The sequence below is a fragment of the Diabrotica undecimpunctata genome, chromosome 6 (genome assembly GCF_040954645.1).
Source record: "Diabrotica undecimpunctata isolate CICGRU chromosome 6, icDiaUnde3, whole genome shotgun sequence".
In the NCBI taxonomy this organism is placed as follows: Eukaryota; Metazoa; Arthropoda; class Insecta; order Coleoptera; family Chrysomelidae; genus Diabrotica; species Diabrotica undecimpunctata.
The window spans coordinates 48,464,059-48,490,857 of NC_092808.1; the positions used below are offsets into that span (position 1 = coordinate 48,464,059).

The window sequence follows — 26,799 nt, forward strand, 5'->3', positions numbered from 1 at the left end:
AATCTTTCTCAAAATAAACGTAATGAACATCTCAGGACCCTCAAATCCATTAAGAATAAAATCATATCCCACAACTTAATTATCAGTCAACTTAATTATCATGATAGCTCATCTAAAACAGCTGTATAGGTCTCTTCATTTTCTTCGAACTTGAAGTTGTTATATGTTCTTAGACCGTCGTCTCCAATACAATTTAGAAGGATCGCTATTTTAATATCATCAGTTTTCGACATCTGCCCTGATGCTCTTAAACAGATATTAATAGACTGTTTAAAAATCTTCCAATTTTCGCTCACATTTCCCAACATTTTAAGTGGTTTCGGCAAATTAAATCCAGACATTTTGGCGGACTTGCTCCACGTGTTGCAAACTTTCCACACTAACTTTTACGTTATTTACACAATTTATATATATATATATATATATATATATATATATATATATATATATATATATATATATATATATATATATAGTTTCACTGACTGCGCCATCTATTATTGTACTGTTCTCATTAGTCAAACAACATTGTTAACGCTTAATTCTTTTATTGTACATTACCACTTAACATAGATGTATCATCCGATCGACCATGTCGTCTCCTACCTACACTATCAACTGTCAACTAGTGTTACCAACTCACAATATTCATAGCTTACTATACTACATGCATGATATTCAATTTACGGACACCACACTCAAATCTTGTATTCATGCTTAGACTCATCTTTGCGAGAAGATTTCAGTTAATGTAAGGACGCAGTAAGCTTAGAGCACATTTTAAAACATTATTATTGTTTGAAATTTCTTTCCTTTTTCCTAATTAATCAATGAAAGATCATCAATAAAACTTTATTTCCCATATTTTTCTTATAATTAAAATTAAATTTTTTGCATTTAATGATATTAATATAGAAAAGGTTTACCATCAATGTCTACTCTAAACTAGTAGCTAGTGTTATGAACAAAGTGTATATTGTGAAATATGCTAAGGATTTGTTTGTATTTTAGTATTAAGCGTAAATGGTCTGTTGAGCAATAAAAGTAAAGGACAATTGTAATGGTTCACATAAATGTTTCCTTCTACTCAAACATGTTGGTCAAATATTAATTATAGTTGGTTTTTATTTTAGGTTATCTCCAAGACGAACACAAGGTGGAAAATATAGAGACACTAATTGAAGATTCATTTTACGAAGGAAATGATATAAGGCAAGCAGAACATTTGAGAGTACACACTGGAGAACAACTTTATAAGTGTGAAATTTGTTTTAAGCAATTTTTTCATGCAGGATCTTTGAAAGGACATTTGAGAGTGCACATTGGAAAAAAATCTTACAAGTGTGAAATTTGTTTTAAGCAATTTAGTCAAGTAAATAATTTGAAAAAACATTTCAGAGTGCACACTGGAGAAAAACCTTACAAGTGTGAAATTTGTTTTAAGCAATTTAGTCGGATAGATAATTTAAAACAACATTTGACAGTGCACACTGGAGAAAAATCTTACAAGTGTGAAATTTGTTTTAAGCAATTTTCTCATGCGGGTTCTTTGAAAACACATTTGAGAGTGCACACTGGAGAAAAATCTTACAAGTGTGAAATTTGTTTTAAGCAATTTAGTCGAGCAGAACATTTGAAACGACATTTGATAGTGCATACTGCAGAAAAACCTTACAAGTGTGAAATTTGTTTTAAGCAATTTAGGCGGGTAGATCATTTGAAATCACATTTGAGACTCCACACTGGAGAGAAAAAGTGTGAAATTTGTTTTAAGCAATTTTTTCATGCGGGTTCTTTGAAAACACATTTGAGAGTGCACACTGGAGAAAAATCTTACAAGTGTGAAATTTGTTTGAAGCAATTTAGTCGGATAGATAATTTAAAACAACATTTGAGAGTGCATACTGCAGAAAAACCTTACAAGTGTGAAATTTGTTTTAAGCAATTTAGTCGAGCAGAACATTTGAAACGACATTTGATAGTGCATACTGCAGAAAAACCTTACAAGTGTGAAATTTGTTTTAAGCAATTTAGGCGGGTAGATGATTTGAAATCACATTTGAGACTCCACACTGGAGAGAAAAAGTGTGAAATTTGTTTTAAGCAGTTTACTACAGCATATCATTTGACAAAACATTTGAGAGTGCACACCGGAGAAGACTCTTACAAATGTGAAATTTGTTTTAAGCAATTTTCTCATGCGGGTTCTTTGAAAACACATTTGAGAGTGCACACTGGAGAAAAATCTTACAAGTGTGAAATTTGTTTTAAACAATTTTGTCAAGCAGAACATTTGAAACGACATTTGAGAGTGCACACTGGAGAAAAACCTTACAAGTGTGAAATTTGTTTTAAGCAGTTTAGTCAGATAGATCATTTTAAACAACATTTGAGAGTGCACACTGGAGTAAAACCTTACAAGTGTGAAATTTGTTTTAAGCAATTTAGTCGAGCAGAACATTTGAAACGACATTTGATAGTGCATACTGCAGAAAAACCTTACAAGTGTGAAATTTGTTTTAAGCAGTTTAGTCGGATAGATAATTTGAAACGACATTTGAAAGTGCACAGTGAAAAAACACAAGTGTGACATTTGTTTTTAGCAGTTTTCTTCTCAAGTATTTAATACGATTCTTTAAATGAGGCTACACACTGGAGAAATTTCTTTTAAATAATTGAATTTATGTATTTCAATTTTGTTACTTCATACTTATTCCAAACATATTAGTAAATGACAAACTAATTGATCTAGGCTGCTGTATAAATGAGACTTTAGGCTCAGAACAAAAAGTCAAATGTAGAATAGATCTGGCCAGAAATGCATTCCTTAAAATGAGACAGTTTTTCATCACCCGGAATTTGATATAATTAAGTTATCGGCAACCTATATCAGAGACGGCACCTAAAGAAGAAGAAATTTGAATGTAAAGGTAGTATTATATAAATAAAATTTTACTTTTCTGTGCACTGTGTTTACTTTATTGTGACAGTTGCAGTTTAGAACTTTTCATCATCTGAAGCAGAGTCATGTAGAAGGCTATTTTCTAATAAGTAATATAATTATATAATATCAAATAATGATAGATAGATGTAGTATAAACTATTGTAAATTGATTTAGTTGAAAATAAATATAGTTATTAGTAAATAGTTTTTCGAATTTTAAGTATATAGGAAATAATAACAGGAATGTCACAGTTTGGGATATATAAAAGCCCAGGAAAGATAGGTTGCTTTTCAAAGAGTTAAATTTTTTTGTTAAATTACCTGAAAGAGCAGAAAAATAAAATGGATGTGATAAAAACCTAATCAACCATTTAATTACAAAACGTATGTTCATAACACTGCATTGCATTGAAAAATTTTGATGTTTGTGATTTGAGGTTATTGGGCAAAGTGAAATGCGAAGAAAAATTACAGAATATTAATAATATATGTGTTTATTACAGTATCTAAAAAGAAAAAAAAACTTTTACTGCGCAATGCACTTTGACGAAACGTTATTCTGTGCTAACCAAATTATTTTTTAAATGTTTAAATATTGGTGCGTAAACCAAATACAGATATTAAATAAAGTGCCATATTACCAAATTTCAAAATTTTAACTGTTCTGAAAAATTTACTCATTCAAGTCGTGAGCAGATAGCGAAACAACTCTAATCATGAGCACTGTTAATAATCAAAAACACCTGAAGTCAAGTTCAGTTTTCGTAAATGCAACAGAAACTATCTCACTGGTAATCGTAAAAAATATTAGCCTATTTATTTTGTTTATGATTGTGAGAAACAATTGTATATTGTTTGAAGCAGAGACCTGATTTTTCTGTACAATCCACTCATAAATTGTGTTTTTTTATTTTTACTACAGAACATCCTCTGCATTTTTTTCGTTTCGTATTTCTTTGCTTTTATTATTATGAAATAATCCACGAATTACGTCTAACCCGAAAAAGCCATGAACAAATCAAAAATGTATTTGATGAGTAACCATGTTATATTTTAAGTAAGTATTTATGGCTGGTCTATTTCTGATAGTTTTTTGTTTAGCTTTATTATTATTATTATTATTATATTACAAATAAGGGCAGAGGAGCGAGCTCCTATTATGCCCAAAAATCAAAAATAAAAAATCGGTTGCCTGTAAAGTCGGTTTTACGGGCGAAGATTTTACGTGACAACGTCTTTTTCTCGGTAGAATATTTATTGATATGAATATTATTAAATTGCACAATAGGAACAAGGAATTGAATGAAAATAAGAATTGCACAAATTTTAACTATAGAAATATATTTTGTTTACTAAAACATTGTACATGTAAACTTAAACTTAACTAATTTCTATTTGAGTGATTTTGTTCTAACAATTAATCAATCAATCATAGTTTACGATAATGAAATATTAGTGTACAATTATTTACCTTTATTGTTGTAGTTGTTGTAAATGACGAATCTAAGCACTCCACATTTTCACTACAGACACAGCTGACGATACTTTAACCACACGTGTGAACTTGTATTATGACGCTTTCTCGGTTTTCCAACGCCAAGAACGCTCGAGAAAGACAGAGACACAAGCACGCACCGATTCAACGCGCCTAATTCTCTAGTGCTGCGCGCGCAGCGGACTGATCATGTTTGAGTGGGAGAGAGACGAAAGGCATTCGCCGGTCCGGCGGGCCTCTCTCTCGTTCGGTGACTCATCGTAACAGACGTGAGCGGGCGTTACACTTTTTCATGAGTGACTCCGAGCCACAACCTAATTTAAGACGTTGTCACGTCAAAAAAATCCTTATAAAACTAATACCAATTATAAAGTTAAGTTAACATAAACAATTAAGTATATCATACAAAAGTTGAATGGTGAGACAATAAATAAATAAATAAATAATGCTGTCCAAGAAAAAAAAATCCTTTAAATAAAATAAACCACTATCAAGTTTATTTTTAAAGATGTTAACACTAGTTGCCTATATGGTGTCTTGATCCAAATTGTTCCAGATATTAAAGATTCTATTTGGCAAGAAGTTCACCCTGGACCTTGCAGTAGTTTGTTCCCTTTTCAATTTGTATCGATGGCCTCTTAATCTTTCGTCTTGATTCAAAGTGAATATGGTACTTAGGTTCCCAAAATTATGTTTTAAAATACGGAAGGACATAATTAGATCACCTCGAAGACGTCGCTGCTCGAATGTCGTAAGATGAGCCATGGATAATCTATCTTCATAGTTAGGTCTTACACGACCGTATGCCAGTCTTGTAGCTTTACGCTGAACATTTTCAAGTAGGATCTTATCGCGAATGAGATCTGGATTCCACACTGGTCCGGCAAACTCAAGAATAGGTCTAACGTATATTGAGTAAAGTTTACTAACAGAAGTTAGAGATATACGTGTAAAACATTTACGGATCAAAAACAGTTTCGAGTTTGCACGTTTACACACCGACACTATGTGATCAGACCAATTTAAGTCACTATTAATTATTACTCCGAGATCATTGTGGGAGGTTACCGAGTTTAAGGGATGTCCATTAATAAAGTACGGTAGTGATGGGTTATTTTTGCCGATATGTAAAACAACGCATTTTTCAATGTTAAGCGGAAGTAACCATTCTGAGAACCATTTGTATATTGCGTCAAGATCTTGTTGAAGAACATGTTGGTTAATAGTTGGATTCACATATAATTTCGTGTCATCAGCGTAAATGGAAACCTTACAACAGTTTTTTTTCTTTGATCTGTACCTTTTTTAGTAGAGCCATGTTAGGCATTGGGTTTTGAATTTTTATCACCTTAGTTCTGATGCAAATATTTACTGCTATACTCTGACAATTTTTTGGGGATAGAGATTCATTGTTAAGAACGTAAGAACTAATTTTAAAACTGTCAACTTTTGGAAAATTTCACAAATCTAGTGACGCCGATATTTTTTTTTCCACGCATAATTGAAAAATGATTCATGTTATCGATAAAGAAATATATCGTCGGTATACTGCGAAAACCAGGTAAATGACGGAATACCGAAATCGAGAAAAAACGTTTTTAAAGTTTAGTTTTTTATTATGAATTAAGCAGTCAGCTTGTTTTTGATATTAGATATTCTAGTGAAAGATACATATATCTGAAATGATATTCTATCATTAGTTTGAAAAAGTTGAGACACCTATCTGACTAATCCTAAATTTAAGTTGGAAATGTTATCACTTACCTTGGTGTACCTGTAAATCTAAATCAATCAGTTACTCTTCAAATAGCATATTTAACACAAATATAATAAACCAAGTATAATATTTTCCAGTTTTGTGATCGAGATATGAGGCTTTTACTAGGTAATAGCAATGTTTTAAGGTATTAGTCGATATTTATGACATTTAACTAGTTTTCCCTGAAAATTTTATTAACAGCTGTTTGTAGTTATAGTTATTATTAGTTTTATAGAAAAAACAAATTTATTTCGAATATACCTAATAATAATATTATATATTATCTTCCAGATTTAGCCATACGGCTCAGACTCCCTCTAAGGGGAAAATTCACTCATCCCAGATACCTACGGTATCAAAAGGATTGACCTCTGGTGGGACTCTCCGTGTTATCGAGCCCTAGGTGACTTGGTATGCTGGAGTATCTCCCAAAAATTTTCGTACACATCTGGACATTGAGAGTAGTACAGCTTTCTGCATGGTCTTGTAGAGATGTTCATTTAGACCTAGCTTTTTATGTTTTCTAGGAGGTTCTTTGGAATGACTCCAGTAGTAGAGAGAATAATAGGTATTGTCTGGGTACTTTCCAATCTCCACTGTCTTCGTATTTGAATTTCCAGATCCCTGTACTTGGAAATTTTTTCGTTCTGTTTAACACGAAGATTATTGTTGTTGGGTATCGCCACATCAATTAGTGTTGTTTGTCTCTTTAGTTTATTAACTAGTATGAGATCTGGTCTATTATGTGCTACTGTTTGGTCTGTGAGCACAGTGCGGTCCCAGTATAGCTTGTAGTTGTCATTCTCAAGTATACTCTCAGGAACGTATTGATAATATGGAAGATGGTTTGTTTGAAGAAGTCCCAGTTTGATAGCTATCTCTTGATGAATGATCTTTCCTACTGAGTCGTGCCATTCCTTATATTCAGTTGCAGCAAATGCCTGACAGCCCCCGGTAAGATGTTGGATGGTTTCCTGAGCTTGACATCCATATCTGCATTTGTCATTTTGGACTTGAGGAGTTTTTCCCATTTATCAATGTAATCGTAACAAAATACACCTTTTCGTGTAAGTAACTGAAATTTAGAGTCAGGTAGGTGTTTAAATTCATACTTTCAATTCTTTAACTCTTTAATATCTACTGTAGATACTAATTTATCAAGGGATGCACCTAAAAATCTAAGTGAATCGATAAAACGAAATTTAATATCAATTGGTAAATGTTGAGTAAAGGAAATATATTTTTCTTTGTTTATGGGTAGTAATGTAATTTTGCCTCTTTTTGCAAGATCTTTTATTATGAAGTGCGAATCGTATCCCGACAAATTATGAAAACAGACTGGTACTACAAATAGTTTTTTAAAATTCAAATTACAAATTTCATGTGCAAAACCTCTAAAATCACCAGTAAAATGATTATGATCTCTTACAATGATATCTGTACATTTAAAATTATTTTCACAAATATGACATTTTTGAGCATATATTGTATTAGGTTTTATTTTCATAGGAACTATATTTTTTATTTTTGATTGAATTATTTGAGCAACGTTTGACATTTCATTTGCAAACCAATCCATGCAATCAACTCCACGATAACTTTTAAAAAATGAGATATTATTATCATATTCACATTTTACAAAATATCCACAACTAAATGCAGTATGTTTTTGATACTTTTTACTTTCTACAGATATGTCAAGAGGTTCAAGCATTGATTCAAAATCAGCATATATAATAAATGGTGTTCGTTGTTTATAAATAAAATTTTTAAATTTAATTATTTTATTTTCGGGAATTACAATTTTTTAGTCATTCATTTTTTCACATAAAATTAAATGTTTATTAAGCCGTTCTTGATTAGTAAAATAATTTAAACATCTATCACATATAATTTTTTTATGACCATCTTTATTTAGTTGACTATTTAATAATTTAGATAAATTTTTAATCCAACAATAATGATAAGTAATACTAACTTGTTCATTGTCAAGTGGATCAGGCGCATCATAATCATTTAACTTTTGAAAATATAAATTTTGAATCATTAGCAAATTAACGTGTGGCTGTAATTTACTTTTAGATAGACGTAACGGGGTTATATTAAATTTTTTTCCAATTAGTTCCAAACCATAAACATTTATTGAAATATTATTTAATTTTTCAAAAACTGCTATTTTATTAAATTCAATTGGAATTTCAAGTCCTTCCAAATTTAAAACTTGACTATAATGTGGGTACGAAGTAATCCGATTGACGGATTGATTCGCTGGATGTAATGCACTTACTATACTCCAGTAAAAACAAGCTTCATCAAAATTTCTAACGTTTACACAAGCTTTTTTATTAATAATTTGTTGAGGTAATTGAATATAGCTCGAACCATTTCCAATTTCATATTTATTAATGTTAATCTCTAAAGAAATTACTTTACTTAATGCCCAACCTGAATCACGTTCTTGAAACTCTGATAATTTGTTTAAAATAAAATCAGCTATATGTTCATAAAACCATTCATTTAAATTAGTAGATTTATCAATGGTTGCATATGGTGTGTGAAAATATTTAAAATCTATCGTTTCTTCATCATTTACTGTTTTTTTTATAAACTTGCCACAAAACGTACTGTTAACCTTAATTATGTTAAATCTAGATAAAATTAACAAAATTTTAGTTTTAAATAAAGACATAGCATCATTTAAAAACTTTAAAACATCTTTATGTTTTAAATTTACTATTACACCACTTTGAACCCTTCCATGATAAACTGTGGCTAAATCTTCCCATTTAATTGTATAATTATTATCTTTTAATTCTTTAAGCTTATTATAAACAACTGTTAAATGACTTAATTTTGTTTGCCGCATGCGAATATTTCCGATTTCAATTTTTTTTGTTTTTAATGCTTTAAAACATAAACTAATTGCAATATCAACATGTTTAAGCCATGATTCAATTTCCTCAACAGTAAAATCATAATTTTTTTCATAAAACTTTTTAACTAGTTTGTTTACATCATTAGCAAGCCTTTCTGACATTTTAAACTAACACTCACCTTAAGATTTTATAAATTTAAATAAAGCTGCCGGATTGCCTTTGCCTGTGTCCTTTTCTCCAATGAATACTAGCGAATACCTTCCATTTCCCAATTCCAAAATATGATTTTTAAGTACCTCGGTAGATCTAGGTGGTAAAAACACAACCTTATCATCCAGTTCCAAAACAACAGAATCTCCGAATTTCGATGCAGTCACCTTGGCTTCAGAAATTTTGTATGGAACATTTACTTGAAGTTTATTTAACTTTATAATAGATTTTCGTTGTCCTTCTAAAAGAAGAAACTCATTTAGTGCTTCTAAATCCATTTTTTTCTGAAAACTTATCACAAATTCCTAAACTGTTAACACTTAAAACACTTAACTTACCGTTAAATAACACACCGAACTGTTAAATAACACACCGAGTTAAATCTGAATATCACTGACTGAGATACTTAACGTAACGTAATGCTTTCAGTGAAAACTTTCAACTTACTCTAAAACGCTGTTTGCTTCAGCCTTTTATAGCAAATCTCATAACACATTTCAAGGATATCCGGTGTTAACCTTTGTATTGACCCTGACATCGACATAGACATCAACCTTTACCTTTAAACTTTAACCTTTGACATTGACTTTGATCTTTGACATTTACCTCAACCTTTGACATTGACCTTGACCCGACCTTGATCTGACCTGACCTTGACCCTGATATTGACCTTGGCATTGGACTTGACCTTGGCATTGACCTTGAGCTTAACCTTGACGTTGACCTTAACGTTGACTTGATCTTAACCTTGACCTCGACCTTGACCTTTGAACCCACACCATTTAACATTTTTACTATTTCCCACTATAGTCTATTAGCTTATACAATGTACCAATTAATAAATTAGATTTATTTATTTTGATTTTTTAATGTAAATCACCCTATATTAATTAAGATAATACCTTATAAATAACTCCTGTCGCATTATCTTTTTTATTTTACACTAAGATCTATTCAGTCTATTTGCCTTTTGTATAAGTTTTTCTTTTTGATTACACACATTCCTCAAGATAATAACTTTTGGATAACTCTTGTCACCTTGTATATTTTAATTATTATTTGAATAGGGAAATTGCTAAATAGTCTTCATCTTTTTTATTAGACTTGATTTGAATCACCCTATCTTTTTTCAGTTACTAATTAATGGTACATTAATCACTAAGCAAGATTTCATTTCTTTTTTGATTTTTCAGTGTGAATCACCTTATATTTATCAAGATATAACTTATAGATAACTACTGTCGCCTTGTATATTTTAAAAGTTATAATTTGTGGTATTAAATGCTTTAAATTTAAAAAAATAGATTTTTCACCTTTTTACACATCTTCAATTTAAATCACCCTGTATTTCCATAAATTATATACATTTACACTAAGATCTGTTCAGTCTATTTGCCTTTTGTATAAATTTTTCTTTTCTCTTTGATTACAAATATTCCTCAAGATAATATCTTTTGGATAACTCTTATCACCTTGTATATTTTAAAAATTATTATTTGGATAGGTAAATTGCTAAATAATCTTCTTCTTTTTTTTATTAGACTTGATTTGAATCACCCTATATTTTTTTCGGTTACTTATTAAAAGTACATTAATTACTAAGTTAGATTTCATTCGTTTTGATTCTCTAATGTGAATCACCCTATAATAATCAAGATATAATTTATAGATAACTCCTGACGCCTTGTATATTTTAAAAATTTTAATTTGTGGTATTAAATGCTTTAAATTAAAAAAATAGATTTTTCATCTTTTTACACATCTTTTATTTGAATGACCCTCTATGTCTATAAGTTATATACATTTACACTAAGATCTGTTTAGTCTATTTGCCTTTTGTATAAATTTTTCTTATCTCTTTGATTACATATATTCCTCAAGATAGTAACTTTTGGATAACTCTTGTCACCTTGTATATTTTAAAAATTATTATTTGGATATGTAAATTGCTAAAAAATCTTCTTCTATTTTATTAAAATTAATTTGAATTACCCTATACTTCTTCGATTAATAATTAACAGTACATTAATTACTAAGCTAGATATCATTCTTTTTTGATTTTTCAATGTGAATCACCCTATATTAATCAAGATATAACTTATAGATAACTTCTGATGCCTTGTATATTTTAAAAATTATAATTTGTGGTACTAAATGCTTTAAATTTACAAAATATAGATTTTTCATTCTTTTACGCATCTTTGATTTGAATCGCCCTGTATTTCTATAAATTATATAAATTAACACTAAGATCTGTTCAGTCTATTTGTCTGTTGTATAATTTTTTTTATCTCTTTGATTACACATATTTTTCAAGATAATAACTTTTGGATAACTCTTGTTACCTTGCATATTTTAAAAACTATTATTTGGATAAGTAAATTGCTAAATAATCTTCTTCTTTTTTATTAGACTTGATTTAAATTATCCTATATTTCTATACATTAACTACATTAAGTACATTAATTACTAAGCTAGATTTTATTCTTTTGATTCTTCAATGTGAATCACCCTATATTAATCAAGATATAACTTATAAATAACTCCTGTCGCCTTGTATATTTTAAAAATTAATATTTGCGGTATTAAATTCTTTAAATTTAAAAACATTTGTATCTTTTTACACATTTTCGATTTGAATCACCCTATATTTCTATAATTTAATCTTCTTAGTATGGTTTGCCTTGAATGCTTAAGATATCCGCATTTTAATATGTTAGTAAAAGATGCGGTCGTTGATCGAACTTTCGAATCGTTTGCTGAATGAAGATTGCGGAATGCGGCCATCGATGGGGTCATTAAACAGAAACTAAAAAATTCAAATTAGTATAAGACATATATACTGTTAGGTGTCTATGAAAAGCTAATTTTTTTCTCAGTTTAAATTTATTTGTAGTTTTTAGAACGTCGAGCTACACATTGAACAATAATGCTTTAAAATAAATAGTTATTTGCATTTATCTCGAGCTGAGTCTAACGCATCTTTTCTCTATTATGTTTTCCTAATAATAAAAGAGAAGTATCTTCTTTAAAATATTGCCAAAAATATGTATAGATCCACTGTAAGGTTAATAATGGTTTTCGATAAAACATTCACATTCTTTTGACAAATAAAAATTTATTTGATTTGTCATTTACCTATCGTATTTTTTTATCTGCATTGAGTGCATTTAACTTTGATTTCAATGTTCTAAATAAATTTGTACCCAACTAATGGTAAATAAGGTATTCACCTATAGTATTTTTCTGAATTTGCATGGAGTTCATTTAACTTGAAGTCAACGTTTTGAAGTTGTAATTTTTATTTTGTTATGTAAGTTTGCTGCACTTTGCAGTTAACATTCCTCTGAACCTAAGTTTGTTGCCCTTTGCTGTTGATAATTTTTCTTCAAGCCAAAGGTTATTTCTCTTTTGCAGTCAATATTGATTCAACTTAATTTTTATTCTTTGAGTTTCTAGACCTAGGTACTTGTTCCTTATAGTACATTCTATTTTTAGATTGAGCATAACTTGTTTTCAATTTTTCTTTTTGAAAACTAGTTTGTGGCTAGGTGTATATATGGGAGATATGCCTTTTGTACTATCAGTCTATGAAGAAAACTGAATAGAAAACTAAATAGAAAAATGCCTAAAAACATTAAAATTTTAGAAAATATTCAAATTAAGAAACCAAAGTTAGAAAAACAGCCTGTGCCTATGTCGGAATTTAAATAATTACTGTTGTCAGAGCAGCCAAAAAAAACTAAGTGCTTTTCTATTTTAAATTTATTTTTTTAACCAATTCTCTTTTTAGTAAATTGTTTGAAAACATTCTCTTTTTTAGATGCTATTTTTTAACTAATTATCTCTCATTCAAATCCGTTATAAATTGTTTTAAAACATTATGTATCGTATTTTTGGTTTTTTGCCTGCTATTTTTTTTTAACTAATAATCTCGCTTCAGAGAAGTTTAAGTTTAAAACATTCTGTATTATCATTAAATTTTTAATAAATTATTCTGATATACTTCTTTGTTTTAGATCGACTTAACAATGACAAGTGATGTCATTGAAGAATTATACAACACATTTGAGGAGATGCAGCCTCTAGCATCAACTTCATCCACTAATCAAACAACACTAACTAATCCGATAATCAAGGATTTTGGATCTAATATGATGAAAAAATATAATGACCTATACACAAACCTTCAGTCGTGGTCAATTTTATCGGAAAAGTTAGATACCTTGGAAAAGCAGAGGGATGAGGTTGATGTGGCAGAAAAAAATATGATAAAAGAATTAGAGGCTCTTAAGGAAAAAAGAAAAAAAATTGATCAAACAATTTCTAATTTAAAAATGGACATGGTACCGATATATAATATAATATATAATAGATAATAATAAAGTATAAGTAATAGTATATTTAGTGTATATATTAAATGTTAATTTTATTCTGTAACGTTTATAATAATAATAATAATAATAATAATAATAATAATAATGAGCTTAATAATATTGTATAGTTTTGACGTGACAACGTCTTAAATTAGGTTGTGGCTCGGAGTCACTCATGAAAAAGTGTAACGCCCGCTCACGTCTGTTACGATGAGTCACCGAACGAGAGAGAGGCCCGCCGGACCGGCGAATGCCTTGCGTCTCTCTCCCACTCAAACATGATCGGTCCGCTGGCGCGATGCTATTTCTCCTATCATCGTCCTATCCTCAACAAAATCACTGAAATAGAAATTAGTTAAGTTTAAGTTTACATGTACAATGTTTTAGTAAACAAAATATATTTCTATAGTTAAAATTTGTGCAATTCTTATTTTCATTCAATTCCTTGTTCCTATTGTGCAATTTAATAATATTCATATCAATAAATATTCTACCGAGAAAAAGACGTTGTCACGTAAAATCTTCGCCCGTAAAACCGACTTTACAGGCAACCGATTTTTTTAATTTTATAAAATAAATTTATCTCTTTACGTCTTACTTTTATTTTATTAATTAAGTAGTAATTAGGTAAACAAGTTTCAATGATTAAAATCTTATTAATTGAATTAATCTCAAACAAAGTGCATTTATGTTTTAAAGAAATAATTTGTGATTCTAATACTGATAGTTAATGAGTGCCGAAGCGTAACACAGCTATGATAATTATATTACCATACCTGCTTTACGCATATTTGCCTTGCAGAGACGGCGTTTATTTTAAAAAGTATTTATTTGATTTTGTTATTTATGATACAAGATTTTGTTCTTTAGTACTTGAGGTAAGCACAAATTAATCTCAGATTATACAAGGTGTAATAGTATTACAAACAGAATAACTAATACTAAATTTGAAAAGGTGTTATTAGAACTATTAGAAAGTATCTGAATACACATTAATTATTCTCAAGTTATACAAGGTGGGATACACATTCATTATTCTCAGGTTATACAAGGTGGGATAGACCGTTTAAAAACTAATATTAAAGTTTAAAAAATTTACAATTTATTTGAGGTACTCATAGATTGTTCTTACATTATACAATTATTACAAAAACAACATATCCTGTTGATTTTAATAATGTAACTACAACATGTACTTATCATTTTAATAAAATAATAGTGTAATTATTAGTTTATAAGTTTTACGTATTACTCATAATAATTAAGGTGTAGGTGGTACATTACCCACAAAAGCAGTTCAAGATTTTGAAGTTCAAACTCGTCTGCCATGTTTTGTACATTTTAATCGTCCCGAGTGGAGAACAGAGCATGAAGGTACAGCACCAGCGCAATCCAGTTGTCATTTATGTAAGTCTGCGCTTGAAAATTTAAGAGATATGTATAACAGTGTAATAAATAGTTAAGAAGGAATTATTTTTTTAAAAAGAGTTTTATTATACTAATAACCTATCCTAACCTTGACTGTCACTGTGACCTTGAACTTGACCTTTGGGTGATCTTAAACTTGACCTCCACGTGACCTTGAACTTGACCTTTTGCGTGACCTCTACCTTCACGTGACCTTGGATTTGACCTTTGAGTAACCTTAACCTCCACGTGACTTTGAACGTAACCTTCGCGTGACCTTGAACTTGACCTTTTGCGTGACCTTTACTTTTACGTGACCTTTGAGTAACCTTTACCTCCACGCAACCTTCGCGTGACCATGAACTTGATTGACCTTGAATAAAACCGGTTTCCCCCACTACATTTTGCACCAGGAATGGTATAGAGTATCTACTTATAAAGCATTTCTGATTTTTATTTGTTTCCTATCATCTTTTATTGTTCAGTTAATATATAACTACATATACCCCAAATTGGTGTGATATTCAAAATTCACCCTGGCGCCCATCTCAAGATCATCTTAGGATTGATCCAACTATCTTAGGTTACTACAGGCAAGCAAACGTGCTAACCTCCTCTCTGAGCACTACTCTCATTCTCTTGAGCTAAGCCTATTCCATTGTAGTACTTCAAGTAAATTTTATATTTTCTTTTGTATTGGTTACATTCCCTTTATTTAACCTTATTAAAATAATAATTAATTAATTTTCAACAATCAGCTTTCCTTTTTTCATCGGTAACAGTGGATGCACACGTTCCCATTGGGGGTGTTTCTCTGTCACCATTGGTCGGTGGAACACGAGGATGAACTCAATTCGATGTCATGATGCCGCTATTGGACGTAGATACGTTCTGACATCACGAGTAGGGCATTTTTGTGTCGTCATTGGTTGAGGATACGTTCTAACGTCACGAGTGTTGCGTTTCTGTATCACCATTGGTCGAGGATATGGTCTAACGTCACGAGGGGACATTCATATGCCACCATTGGTCAGGCGTTTACTTGGGGGCGTTTCTCTGTCACCATTGGTCTACGATATATTCTAATATCACGAGGCGACGATCCTTTGTCACCATTGGTCGAGGATATGTTCTAACGTCATGAGTGGGGCGTTTCTGTGCCGCCATTGGTCGAGGATATGTTCTAACGTCACGAGGGGACGTTCATATGCCACCATTGGTCGAGGATATCTTCTAACGTCACGAGTGGGGACGTTCCTGTCACCATTGGTCAGGCGTTTACTTGTAGGCGTTCCTATGACACCATTGGTCAAGGGGCGTGACCTAGAGACACGAGGGGCGTACCTACGTCACCAGGGGGCGTGGCCTAGAGTGGGAGGTCACTTCCGCTCCAGAAGTAACACTGTTTATCTACTACTCTTAAATATATTTACAAAAGGAACATTTTTATTCTCGAGAGAGAAATTATATCTTCTGTCTCTCTCTTACCTATATCTTACATATGTAATAATTTTGCCGATTCACTCCCGTACAAATTTTCAACGTCGAACGCGGGTATAGAAGTATAACTTCAAAATATGAAAACAAAATGATATTTTGGGCAATAGTTGAATGATTATTTCAGGGCACTGAACTTGAACATCCTGATGCTAGACGTGGTAGACGTTCTATATACTCTGTCCTAGACAAAGAAAAAACGGGTGTGGCAGTCCAGTGGGACTGCAGGTAGAAATTATACTTCTATACACGCGTTCGCCGTTACAAATTTATATGGGAGTCAATCTGCACAATCATTACATATATTGCTATAGGTAAGGGAGAGAAGAAAGAGAAAAAGAATTATGTATATAGGTATATGGTGCATCGTTTGCTTTATATAAACATTTGACCTGTAATAGGAGTATAGTAAATGAAGGATTGAATCAATATTTTAATGAAAACACATATTTCTATTTTCATATATGTATAAAAGGAGTTTAATGCAAAAATAAATTTTTACACATACTCTGCAGTAAAATTCATTGTTTATTTTGTTATTAATACAAAAATATAATACAATATGCTGCCACATAATTCAATATAATGATACAATATAAATTAAAATGCAATATTCATAAGTATTTAAAACTGGCAATATACATAACTTACTTACGCATAGGTATGTTTAATTTACCATGATAATAATATTAATAAAAAAATAATAATATTAATAAATATTAAATATATTTACAAAAGGAACATTTTTATTCTCAAGAGAGAAAGAGAGAGAAAATATATCTTCTGTCTCTCTCTTACCTATATCTTACATATGTAATGATTTTGCCGATTCACTCCCGTACAAATTTCCAACATCGAACGCGCGTATAGAAGTATAATTTCAAAAAATGTTTGTGAAAGATAAAAATAAAAAACCAACAACTCGGATTATGTTATAAATTTTCATTTTATTTTAAATTTTAGCATTTTCGCGTATATGAATTACATATATTTAATAAGGTTTTAAATATTTCAAAAATAAAAAAGGAAATTCATATTGGGATTGGAACTCACATACACCAGCGTATGAACAAAACACGTAAAAAATTTGCCAATTAGACATGACAGTAACGTATTTCAAAATTGACAGTTCTCGGTCATACAGGGATTTATTGTAATTAATATTTTGAAGTACAAAAGCCTAAAATAATTATGAATATTTAATAAATAATACAAAACATATCACATAAATAATAATATTATATATATATATATATATATATATATATATATATATATATATATATATATATATATATATATATATATATATATATATATATATATATTATTGTGATATTTAAAGTCTTGGTGCGCCAAGCAATAATTAGCTAATTAATTTTTTTATTAATTGAAATTATTTAAATGATATGATTATGACTCTATCACAATTTTTAATTCTTTTATCTCAGGGTTAAATTCGTGCTTCAATATCTATGCTATTACATGTGAAAGGTAAGGTCCAAAGAATACCGGAATAATAAAAAACACATATGATCTAACAATATATATTGAAATAAAAATAATGAAATAATTCACACTCAAAAGTTTTCAATAAACAAATCTCATATAATGATTCTCAAAATTTTGTTCTACGTACGTGAACAATCAAAATTAATGGTACAAACAATATTAATTGAAATCTCAAAATCTCAAACTATTCTAACTCTCCTAATCAAAATATTTATATCCTTTCTAAATTAAGTGTAAAAATTGTGTTATCAATAAAAGAAAAAACTGCAGAAAACAAAAATATCTCTCTCTGATGATGAGTGGTCCAAATCCTTGTTCCTTGTAGACTATATTTTCTCCTCTCAAACGCTCCCTATGTAATCAGCAATCTTACAACAGATTGTTGCAAGTATATCGTCCTTAATGATCTCCTTCAAAAGCACAAATCATTCAAATTATGATAGCCTTTCTCCTCTCGATAAACTGAATCTCTCGTTGGCCCGAGTGAAAAATGACTCTTGGAATATCTTCTCTTTACGATAAACTGAATCTCTCGTTGGCCTGAACAGTGACTCTTGGAATATAAGTAGAAAAATATGACTTACAATATTTTGCTGCTTCAGCTCTGTCAGATACACTAACTCCACAAAAACTCACTAACATTCAACACTACTGCTTGCTACTTCTCGAGAACCGCCAGAGAACAATCACTGTTCGTCTTACAGACTTGGAAAACCAACTGATTATCTTTTTTCTCTCCTAAATCTAGCCAAACTCTCACTCCTACATACCTATCCCACCTTTTTCAATCTCCGCCAATCAAAACTCGTCACAATTCCCCCATTTTTTCATTTCGATAACAAACAAATTTTTACCTATAATTATAAATTTCCTAAAACTTATTTACAAATAATATTTTTCTATAATTCTTAAAAACTAACAAAAACCTCTTTCTAAAATCCCTTCTATTGTCTTTAATCACTGCATTTAATGTATTTGGAAAACCCGGTTCAATTGTCTTTGGATTTCACTTAAAATTATGCGGGTCACTCAAGTATAACAAAGAAATAATTTATGTATAGCTTACATTTTGTTTAGTACAGGTAATCCAAGAATTTAATAACTTTCCTTCTTCGAAATGTTTGTTGTTTATTATCCTACTTATCTGAATTATTTTAATGTTTTTGAACTTTGAAATATTTTAATCAACCCAATATTTTTCTCGATTTTACATATCATAACAAATCCCCGCCATTTGATCTGCCGAAAACTCTTTGTTAAATTTTAAAATGACAAAAGTTTTCCAGGATCAAATTATTTCACTATGTTATTAAAATCTATTCATGATATTGATAGATGTCGTGAATGTTAAAAATACCCCGTATATTTCCTGTCTCTATGTGCGCTAATTCATAACTATTTACCCCATTTTCCGTATTGACCCTATATGGACCTTCAAATATCGGCATCAATTTAGCACAAATACCATTTTGTAAATTCGACACCCTCAGTGCCTTCACTAAGACTTTATCTCCTTTCTGGAATTTGATCGGCCTTCTTCTTCGGGTTCTCTCTTGTCTTTGGAGATATTTCTCTCCACTTCGTCTCAATCTTCTTTGAACCAACTCGATCACTTCTTCGTATTGTCTGGGGGCGGTGTCTTCCCACGGTCTTGTAGGCATTGTTCCTTTCATTATATATAAAGGCGTCTCTTTGGTAACCGTATTTGGAGCACAATTCAAATAGGTCTCGATCTCAAACACTTTTCTGTCCCAATGTCGATGATGTTCTTCCGCGGCAATTCGTAGAAATTTTGTGACTTCTTGTATAAAACGCTCCGATGGGTTGCTCTGTGGATGACGGATGCTTATAAATTTTGTATCGATGCCCCTCTCTCTTAATTCCCTTTTAAAACGTTCGTTCCTAAAATATGTCGCATTGTCCAATAAAATATTGTCTGGTCTTCCCACCGTTTCTATAAAATTGTCTATCTTCCTAAGTATTTCAATTCCTTTTGTGGTTCTGCATGCGTACAATTTAACATATTTTGAGAAAAGATCCACCATAACTAATATGTGTTTATTCCTTTGAGTTGTTGGTATCAAATCGCTCAACATATCAATAGCAACAATATCCAGTTTCTTCCGAGCTACGACGTTTTTTGTGACGTTTTCATTTTTAAAGTTCCTACTTTTACACTTTTGGCATGTCACACAATTTCGAGTCACCTCTTTGGCTATTGTATAGTCCTGTCGACAAATGTAGTTCTCCCTGAACATAAGCCACACCTTTCTACTTCCAATATGTCCGTTGTCACAGTGTAACTTTAAAAAAACTTCTTTTGCCATTTGCTCCGTGATTACATAGAGTTCTTTACCATCGACCCTCTTAAAATATAGGTTATTTTCTTGTTCAGCCCATTGCTTTTCTCTTTCATTCAATTCTTCCTGATTTTCCCTGATTTTGGCCAAAGAAAATAAGCCTGCTTCTTCTCTCATTATGTTCATGCCTACGTGGAGAGTTTTGTGATCCTCTTTGCGGAATTGTTCATCTCTCGTCAACGCATCAGCCAAAATATTGTCCGTTCCTTTGATATATTTAAATTCAAAATCATATTCTTGGAGTAAAAGAATGCCCCTATGAATTCTATTATTTACCAACCTATTTTTCATTATGTGTACCAACGCTGCATGGTCCGTTTCAATGGTGAATCTTGCCCCAAGTAGGTAAAAACGTAATTTGTTTACACAAAATAACACACTGGCAAACTCTAATTCAGTAACGCTGTATTTTCTCTCATACGTTTTGGTTACACGGGAAACAAAACATATTGGCACCTCTATATCGTCTTGTATCTGTGATAACACCCCTGCAAATTTTTTTATGGAAGCATCGGTCCTGAGAATGAAAGGTTGCTCATATCTTGGGTGGTGCACTCTTACAGCTGTGGAAAACGCTCCTTTTAAATTTTTGAAAGCGATTTCTTGTTCAGTTCCCCATTTCCATCTGACATTTTTCTTAAGTAATGCTATTAGCGGTATTTCTTTTGTACTGAGGTCTGGTATCAGCTTTTTGAAATAGTTTACCATTCCTAAAAATCCCCGCAAAGTTTTTAAATTGGTTGGCCTAGGGTAGTTGTTTATGACTTCGATTCTATCTTCTGCAAGACTAATCCCTTTTGTGTCTAATTTGAATCCTAAATACAATACCTCTTTTTGGAAAAACTGACACTTTTGAATATTTAATTTTAATCCGGCTTGATCAAGTTCTTCGAGAACAGTATGAATATGTCGTAGATGGCTTGTTATATCCGGTGAGAAAATTAATAAATCATCTATGTAATGTACAACAAATTCTCCATGCCTATTTAAAATTGTGTGTAATGCGCGAACCAAAGCAGCGCATGCACTTTGTAGTCCAAATGGTACTACCCTAAATCGGTACACCACTCCGTCGATAGAAAAAGCGGTATAATTTCGACACTTTTCTGCCAAAGGTATTAACCAAAAACTGTGTTTCAAATCGATTTTGGAGAAAATGTGTGATCCTGTGATTCGTCCAAAAATGGCTTCTATGTTCAAAGGCGCTTCGTATTGCGCGATTGTGTGCGAATTAATGTTTCTTGCATCTAAACATAATCGCAAATCACCATTTGATTTTTTTACGCATACTATCGGGTTGATATATGGAGAGTCGCATCTTTCGATCACCTTGTCTTTGATCATATTTTCAATTTCCCGTCCGACGCTTTGCCTGTATTTATACGGGATTGGATATGTTTTCGATTTAAAATTTTCTAAGTTTTTAACTTTAAAAGAATGTTCATAATTTTTAGCCACTCGGCTTTCTTCATTAATAAGATCTCCATAATTTTCTAAAATCTTCTCTATTTCCTTCTCCATGTTTTCTCCACATATTATTTTTCTTTCATCCTCAGTTTGTTCACATGTGTTCACTGTCCGTATTACTTCTTCACAAAATTCTGGATTCTCGTCCATAATTGCCATTTCTTCTCTGTCCCCTTCCGTTATTTCTTCTTCTATTTTTTCTTTATCTTTAATTTCTATCTGGTATTCCGAGCACCATGTTTTGGCTCCTTCCATTTTTCTGCTTATAACTTCCTTTTTTTCCTGCTTTCTTTTCGAACTCTTCTTCTTTTTTTTTATTCTCTTTTCCTCTTCGGATTGATTTTTTTCTTGAGCTTTCGATTTATCCTCTACCGTCATATTGATTTCTTTATGTTTTTCTTGTCCATTTATCCTTTCAGAAAATTTTCTCCTATCTGTTTCCTTTTCTTCTTCTATGTTGTCTGGTTCTGCTCTGATTTCCAGTTGATTTTCCGAAAAATTGATGGTGATATGTTTTTCACTCAATTCATCAATTCCCGCTATCATATCATGATTTAGATCTTCGATCACCACACATTGCATAATATAGAATTGGTCTCCCACTCTGATCCGTACTCCTAAACCTTCGTTTACTGTCGTCAATTTTTTATTATTTGCACCCACTAAAGCAACCCTCGGAATCTTATACACAAATCTGTCCATATTTAATTCTTTTACTAGTTTTTTATTGATTAACGAAATTCTCGATCCAGAATCAATCAGAATTTTAATCGCTTTATGTTTTATAAATGCATCTAAAAAAATTAGATTGGAATTAGAATTTTGTTTTTCGTTTCCCGCCAACTGTATAAACTCTCTCGGGTGACAAAATATACCGGGGAGTTTTTTACTTTTGTTTAGTGGATGCCTTATTGAAAATCCTGTCTGGATTCATTGAATACTTCTTCTTCCTCCTTTTCTATTGCTACATGATTCATCTCTCTTCTGTTTTGTCGTTGGAATCTCTGATTATTTCTATCGTCCCTTTGTTCGTTCGTATTCCTATTCGGAGGATTTTGTGCATCTCTATTCCTGTTGTGATTTTCATTTGTTCTATTTTGTGTATCATTCCGGTTATCGTAATTTTGTTGTCTATTGTAATTATTGTAATTTCTCGGCCTATATTCGTTTGTTGATCTGGGATGTCGGTTTCTCTGGTCATAATTTGATGAATACCTTCTTTGCGGTTCGTTATATTGGTCATGTTGTCTTCTATTTCTCATTTCTTTTCTTTTCGCTTCTTTTAATTGAAGGAATTGGCACAAACTATCAATATCTTGATAGTTTCTCAAAATCACGTGATCTTCCAACGTTTCCTCAAAATGTCTGCTGATCATTTCTACCAGCTGTTCGGTAGAATATTTGTATTCTAGATATTTTGAATTGTTATATATCTGCAAAGCATATCTTTCTTCAGATATTCCCATTTTTTCGTGATATTTTCCATTCTGTAGCTCTTGGTTGATTTCTCTCTGTTTATTTTTCCCCCAGAAATAGTTGAGAAATTTATTTTCAAAATCTGTCCAATTTTCAAACTCATCTTCCTTGCTTTCATACCATAACGCTGCTCCTTCTTTCAAATGGTTTCTAATTGTTTCTTTGCAATCGTCAAAATATCTAATATGTTGTAATTTGGTTTTCAGATTTTTAACAAACGGTACTGGGTGTGTTTTCCAAATATCCCCGCCAAATTGTATTTTCGCCTCGCTTGTTCCATGGATGATAACTTCTTTTCTCTCTACCCCTCTTAGTTCAATTTCTGCCATTTGTTTTTCATTTTGCTTTAATCTTCTTTCTACTTCCTTCCTGTCTTCTTGTAGCGCCATTTCAAATTTTTCTTCTAACTGTTCTAATTCCTTTTTCTGGACAATCTTTATTTCCTTCATCGTATTTTGGATATCTTTTATCTCTGTCTCTTGTTTTCCATTCTTTATGGTTATTTCTTCTATCTGTTGTATCAGTTCTTTCTTTATCCCCTCAACACATCCTTTAATTTCTTGTTCATAGTTTTCCAAACGCTGCTCTATATTCCTGTTATTTAGTTCTATTGCTTGTCTTGTTTCCCGTTGGTTTTCTTCCATTGTTTGTTTTGTTTCTTGTTGATTTCTATCAATTTTCTTTGATGTTTCATTCATTGTTTGTGTCTGTATTTGCATCATTGCTAATAATTTCTCTATTCCTAATAATTCTTTTTTCTCCTCAACTATTGTAACATTTCCTTCATTATCCGATCCTTCTTCAACAATTGTTTCCTCTTCTCTGTTATCCTCCTTCCTTTCTTGCATTTTGCTTTGACTCCTTGTGGTCGACATGTTGTTTCTTTTCGTTACTGTTTTTGTCCCACGCCTAATGTGAAATTTTACAACACTCTATATGTTTCAGAACACGACAATATTTCTCCCCAAATGTATTAAATTTTCACGACAAATATCAAATATGCAATCAGTAAAATTCAAATAATTCAAAATAAATATCAAATGTACGATTGGTAAAGAAAATAAAATCAAATAATTCAATAGCAGTAAATATCCACTAACTACGATCAATCAATAAATCAAATTTATATTCCCTGGAAAAATTGTCAAAATACTTTCAAATTCAAATTCCCTCAATGTTATATGTTTTTATCTCTGGATCACCTGTACTTATTCCAGATCTCTTTCCCTTCCTTCAAATGTAAAGCTGCGATATTTTCAAGCCCCACGTTTTGGAAGCCAGTTATTGTGATATATAAAGTCTTGGTGCGCCAAGCAATAATTAGCTAATTAATTTTTTTATTAATTGAAATTATTAAAATGATATGATTATGACTCTATCACAATTTTTAATTCTTTTATCTCAGGGTTAAATTCGTGCTTCAATATCTATGCTATTACATGTGAAAGGTAAGGTCCAAAGAATACCGGAATAATAAAAAACACATATGATCTAACAATATATATTGAAATAAAAATAATGAAATAATTCACACTCAAAAGTTTTCAATAAACAAATCTCATATAATGATTCTCAAAATTTTGTTCTACGTACGTGAACAATCAAAATTAATGGTACAAACAATATTAATTGAAATCTCAAAATCTCAAACTATTCTAACTCTCCTAATCAAAATATTTATATCCTTTCTAAATTAAGTGTAAAAATTGTGTTATCAATAAAAGAAAAAACTGCAGAAAACAAAAATATCTCTCTCTGATGATGAGTGGTCCAAATCCTTGTTCCTTGTAGACTATATTTTCTCCTCTCAAACGCTCCCTATGTAATCAGCAATCTTACAACAGATTGTTGCAAGTATATCGTCGTTAATGATTCTCCTCTCGATAAACTGAATCTCTCGTTGGCCCGAGTGAAAAATGACTCTTGGAATATCTTCTCTTTACGATAAACTGAATCTCTCGTTGGCCTGAACAGTGACTCTTGGAATATAAGTAGAAAAATATGACTTACAATATTTTGCTGCTTCAGATTCTGTCAGATACACTAACTCCACAAAAACTCACTAACATTCAACACTACTGCTTGCTACTTCTCGAGAACCGCCAGAGAACAATCACTGTTCGTCTTACAGACTTGGAAAACCAACTGATTATCTTTTTTCTCTCCTAAATCTAGCCAAACTCTCACTCCTACATACCTATCCCACCTTTTTCAATCTCCGCCAATCAAAACTCGTCACAATTCCCCCATTTTTTCATTTCGATAACAAACAAATTTTTACCTATAATTATAAATTTCCTAAAACTTATTTACAAATAATATTTTTCTATAATTCTTAAAAACTAACAAAAACCTCTTTCTAAAATCCCTTCTATTGTCTTTAATCACTGCATTTTATGTATTTGGAAAACCCGGTTCAATTGTCTTTGGATTTCACTTAAAATTATGCGGGTCACTCAAGTATAACAAAGAAATAATTTATGTATAGCTTACATTTTGTTTAGTACAGGTAATCCAAGAATTTAATAACTTTCCTTCTTCGAAATGTTTGTTGTTTATTATCCTACTTATCTGAATTATTTTAATGTTTTTGAACTTTGAAATATTTTAATCAACCCAATATTTTTCTCGATTTTACATATAACAATATATATATATATATATATATATATATATATATATATATATATATATATATATATATTTCTTTGTAGTACCAATTGACTTCTGGACGAAAAGTATTCCCATTTGGCATCCGTGAATATTCACGGGCCACAATATACAGCGAATTCTGTTGCGGTACCAATTGGCATCAATCGCTGTTGCGGTTTCTTTGGCATCGTTTGGCTTTGGACCTTTAGCATCCATTGGTTTATGACTCAAGTCGACAATAATACCTAAAGGTTTCGGTGGAATTCTACCTGAGTCAATTCATCTGTTCAGTCATTGTAATATTTTGTTGTCGAAACGGATGTTTAAAAATTTAACTTGTTAGAGTATATTACTCCTTATCTATAAATTGTAGGCAGGCAATTGCTTTTTTCGAGATTGAATATTTTTCTTTTAAAATTATGACAGCTTCAAATTTGATTTAATTTGCTAAATACTTTTATTTTACATTTTTTAAGCTCAGTAATTTAAAAATGTTTTATCGTCTTTTAACAACTTCTAGTCTGATTATTCCCTGAGTAAAAGAGCTCTGTTGTAATGAATTATTTGGTATTACTAAAGAAATTCTGGTATAGTAGGATTAAATATTAAAATTAAATGTTACAATGATTGTAACTTCATGTCTTGGGCTGTTACGTCGCATTATGGGCTATATGGGCTGTATTTTCTCGTTCTTGTTCGTATTTCTCTTCGATTTGCATTTTCGATGACACTTTCCAATATTTTAGCAAATTCAAAGTCCATGAAAAA

General features: G+C 31.1%; 1 protein-coding gene across 2 annotated transcripts in view; it reads left to right on the forward strand.

Moving 5' to 3' along the window:
* LOC140443422 (uncharacterized) overlaps positions 1 to 26,799 on the forward strand; it is a 183,830-nt gene that overhangs the window by 13,230 nt on the left and 143,801 nt on the right. The window contains exon 3 of one of the 2 annotated variants that reach the window (XM_072534673.1): positions 1,134 to 2,965. The exons of the other annotated variant lie outside the window; for it this stretch is intronic. Within the exon in view, the coding sequence (XP_072390774.1) occupies positions 1,134 to 2,590 (1,457 nt within the window). The 3' untranslated portion in view covers positions 2,591 to 2,965. Of the gene's footprint in view, positions 1 to 1,133; positions 2,966 to 26,799 lie in introns of those variants that run through there. 2 annotated transcript variants of the gene reach the window in all.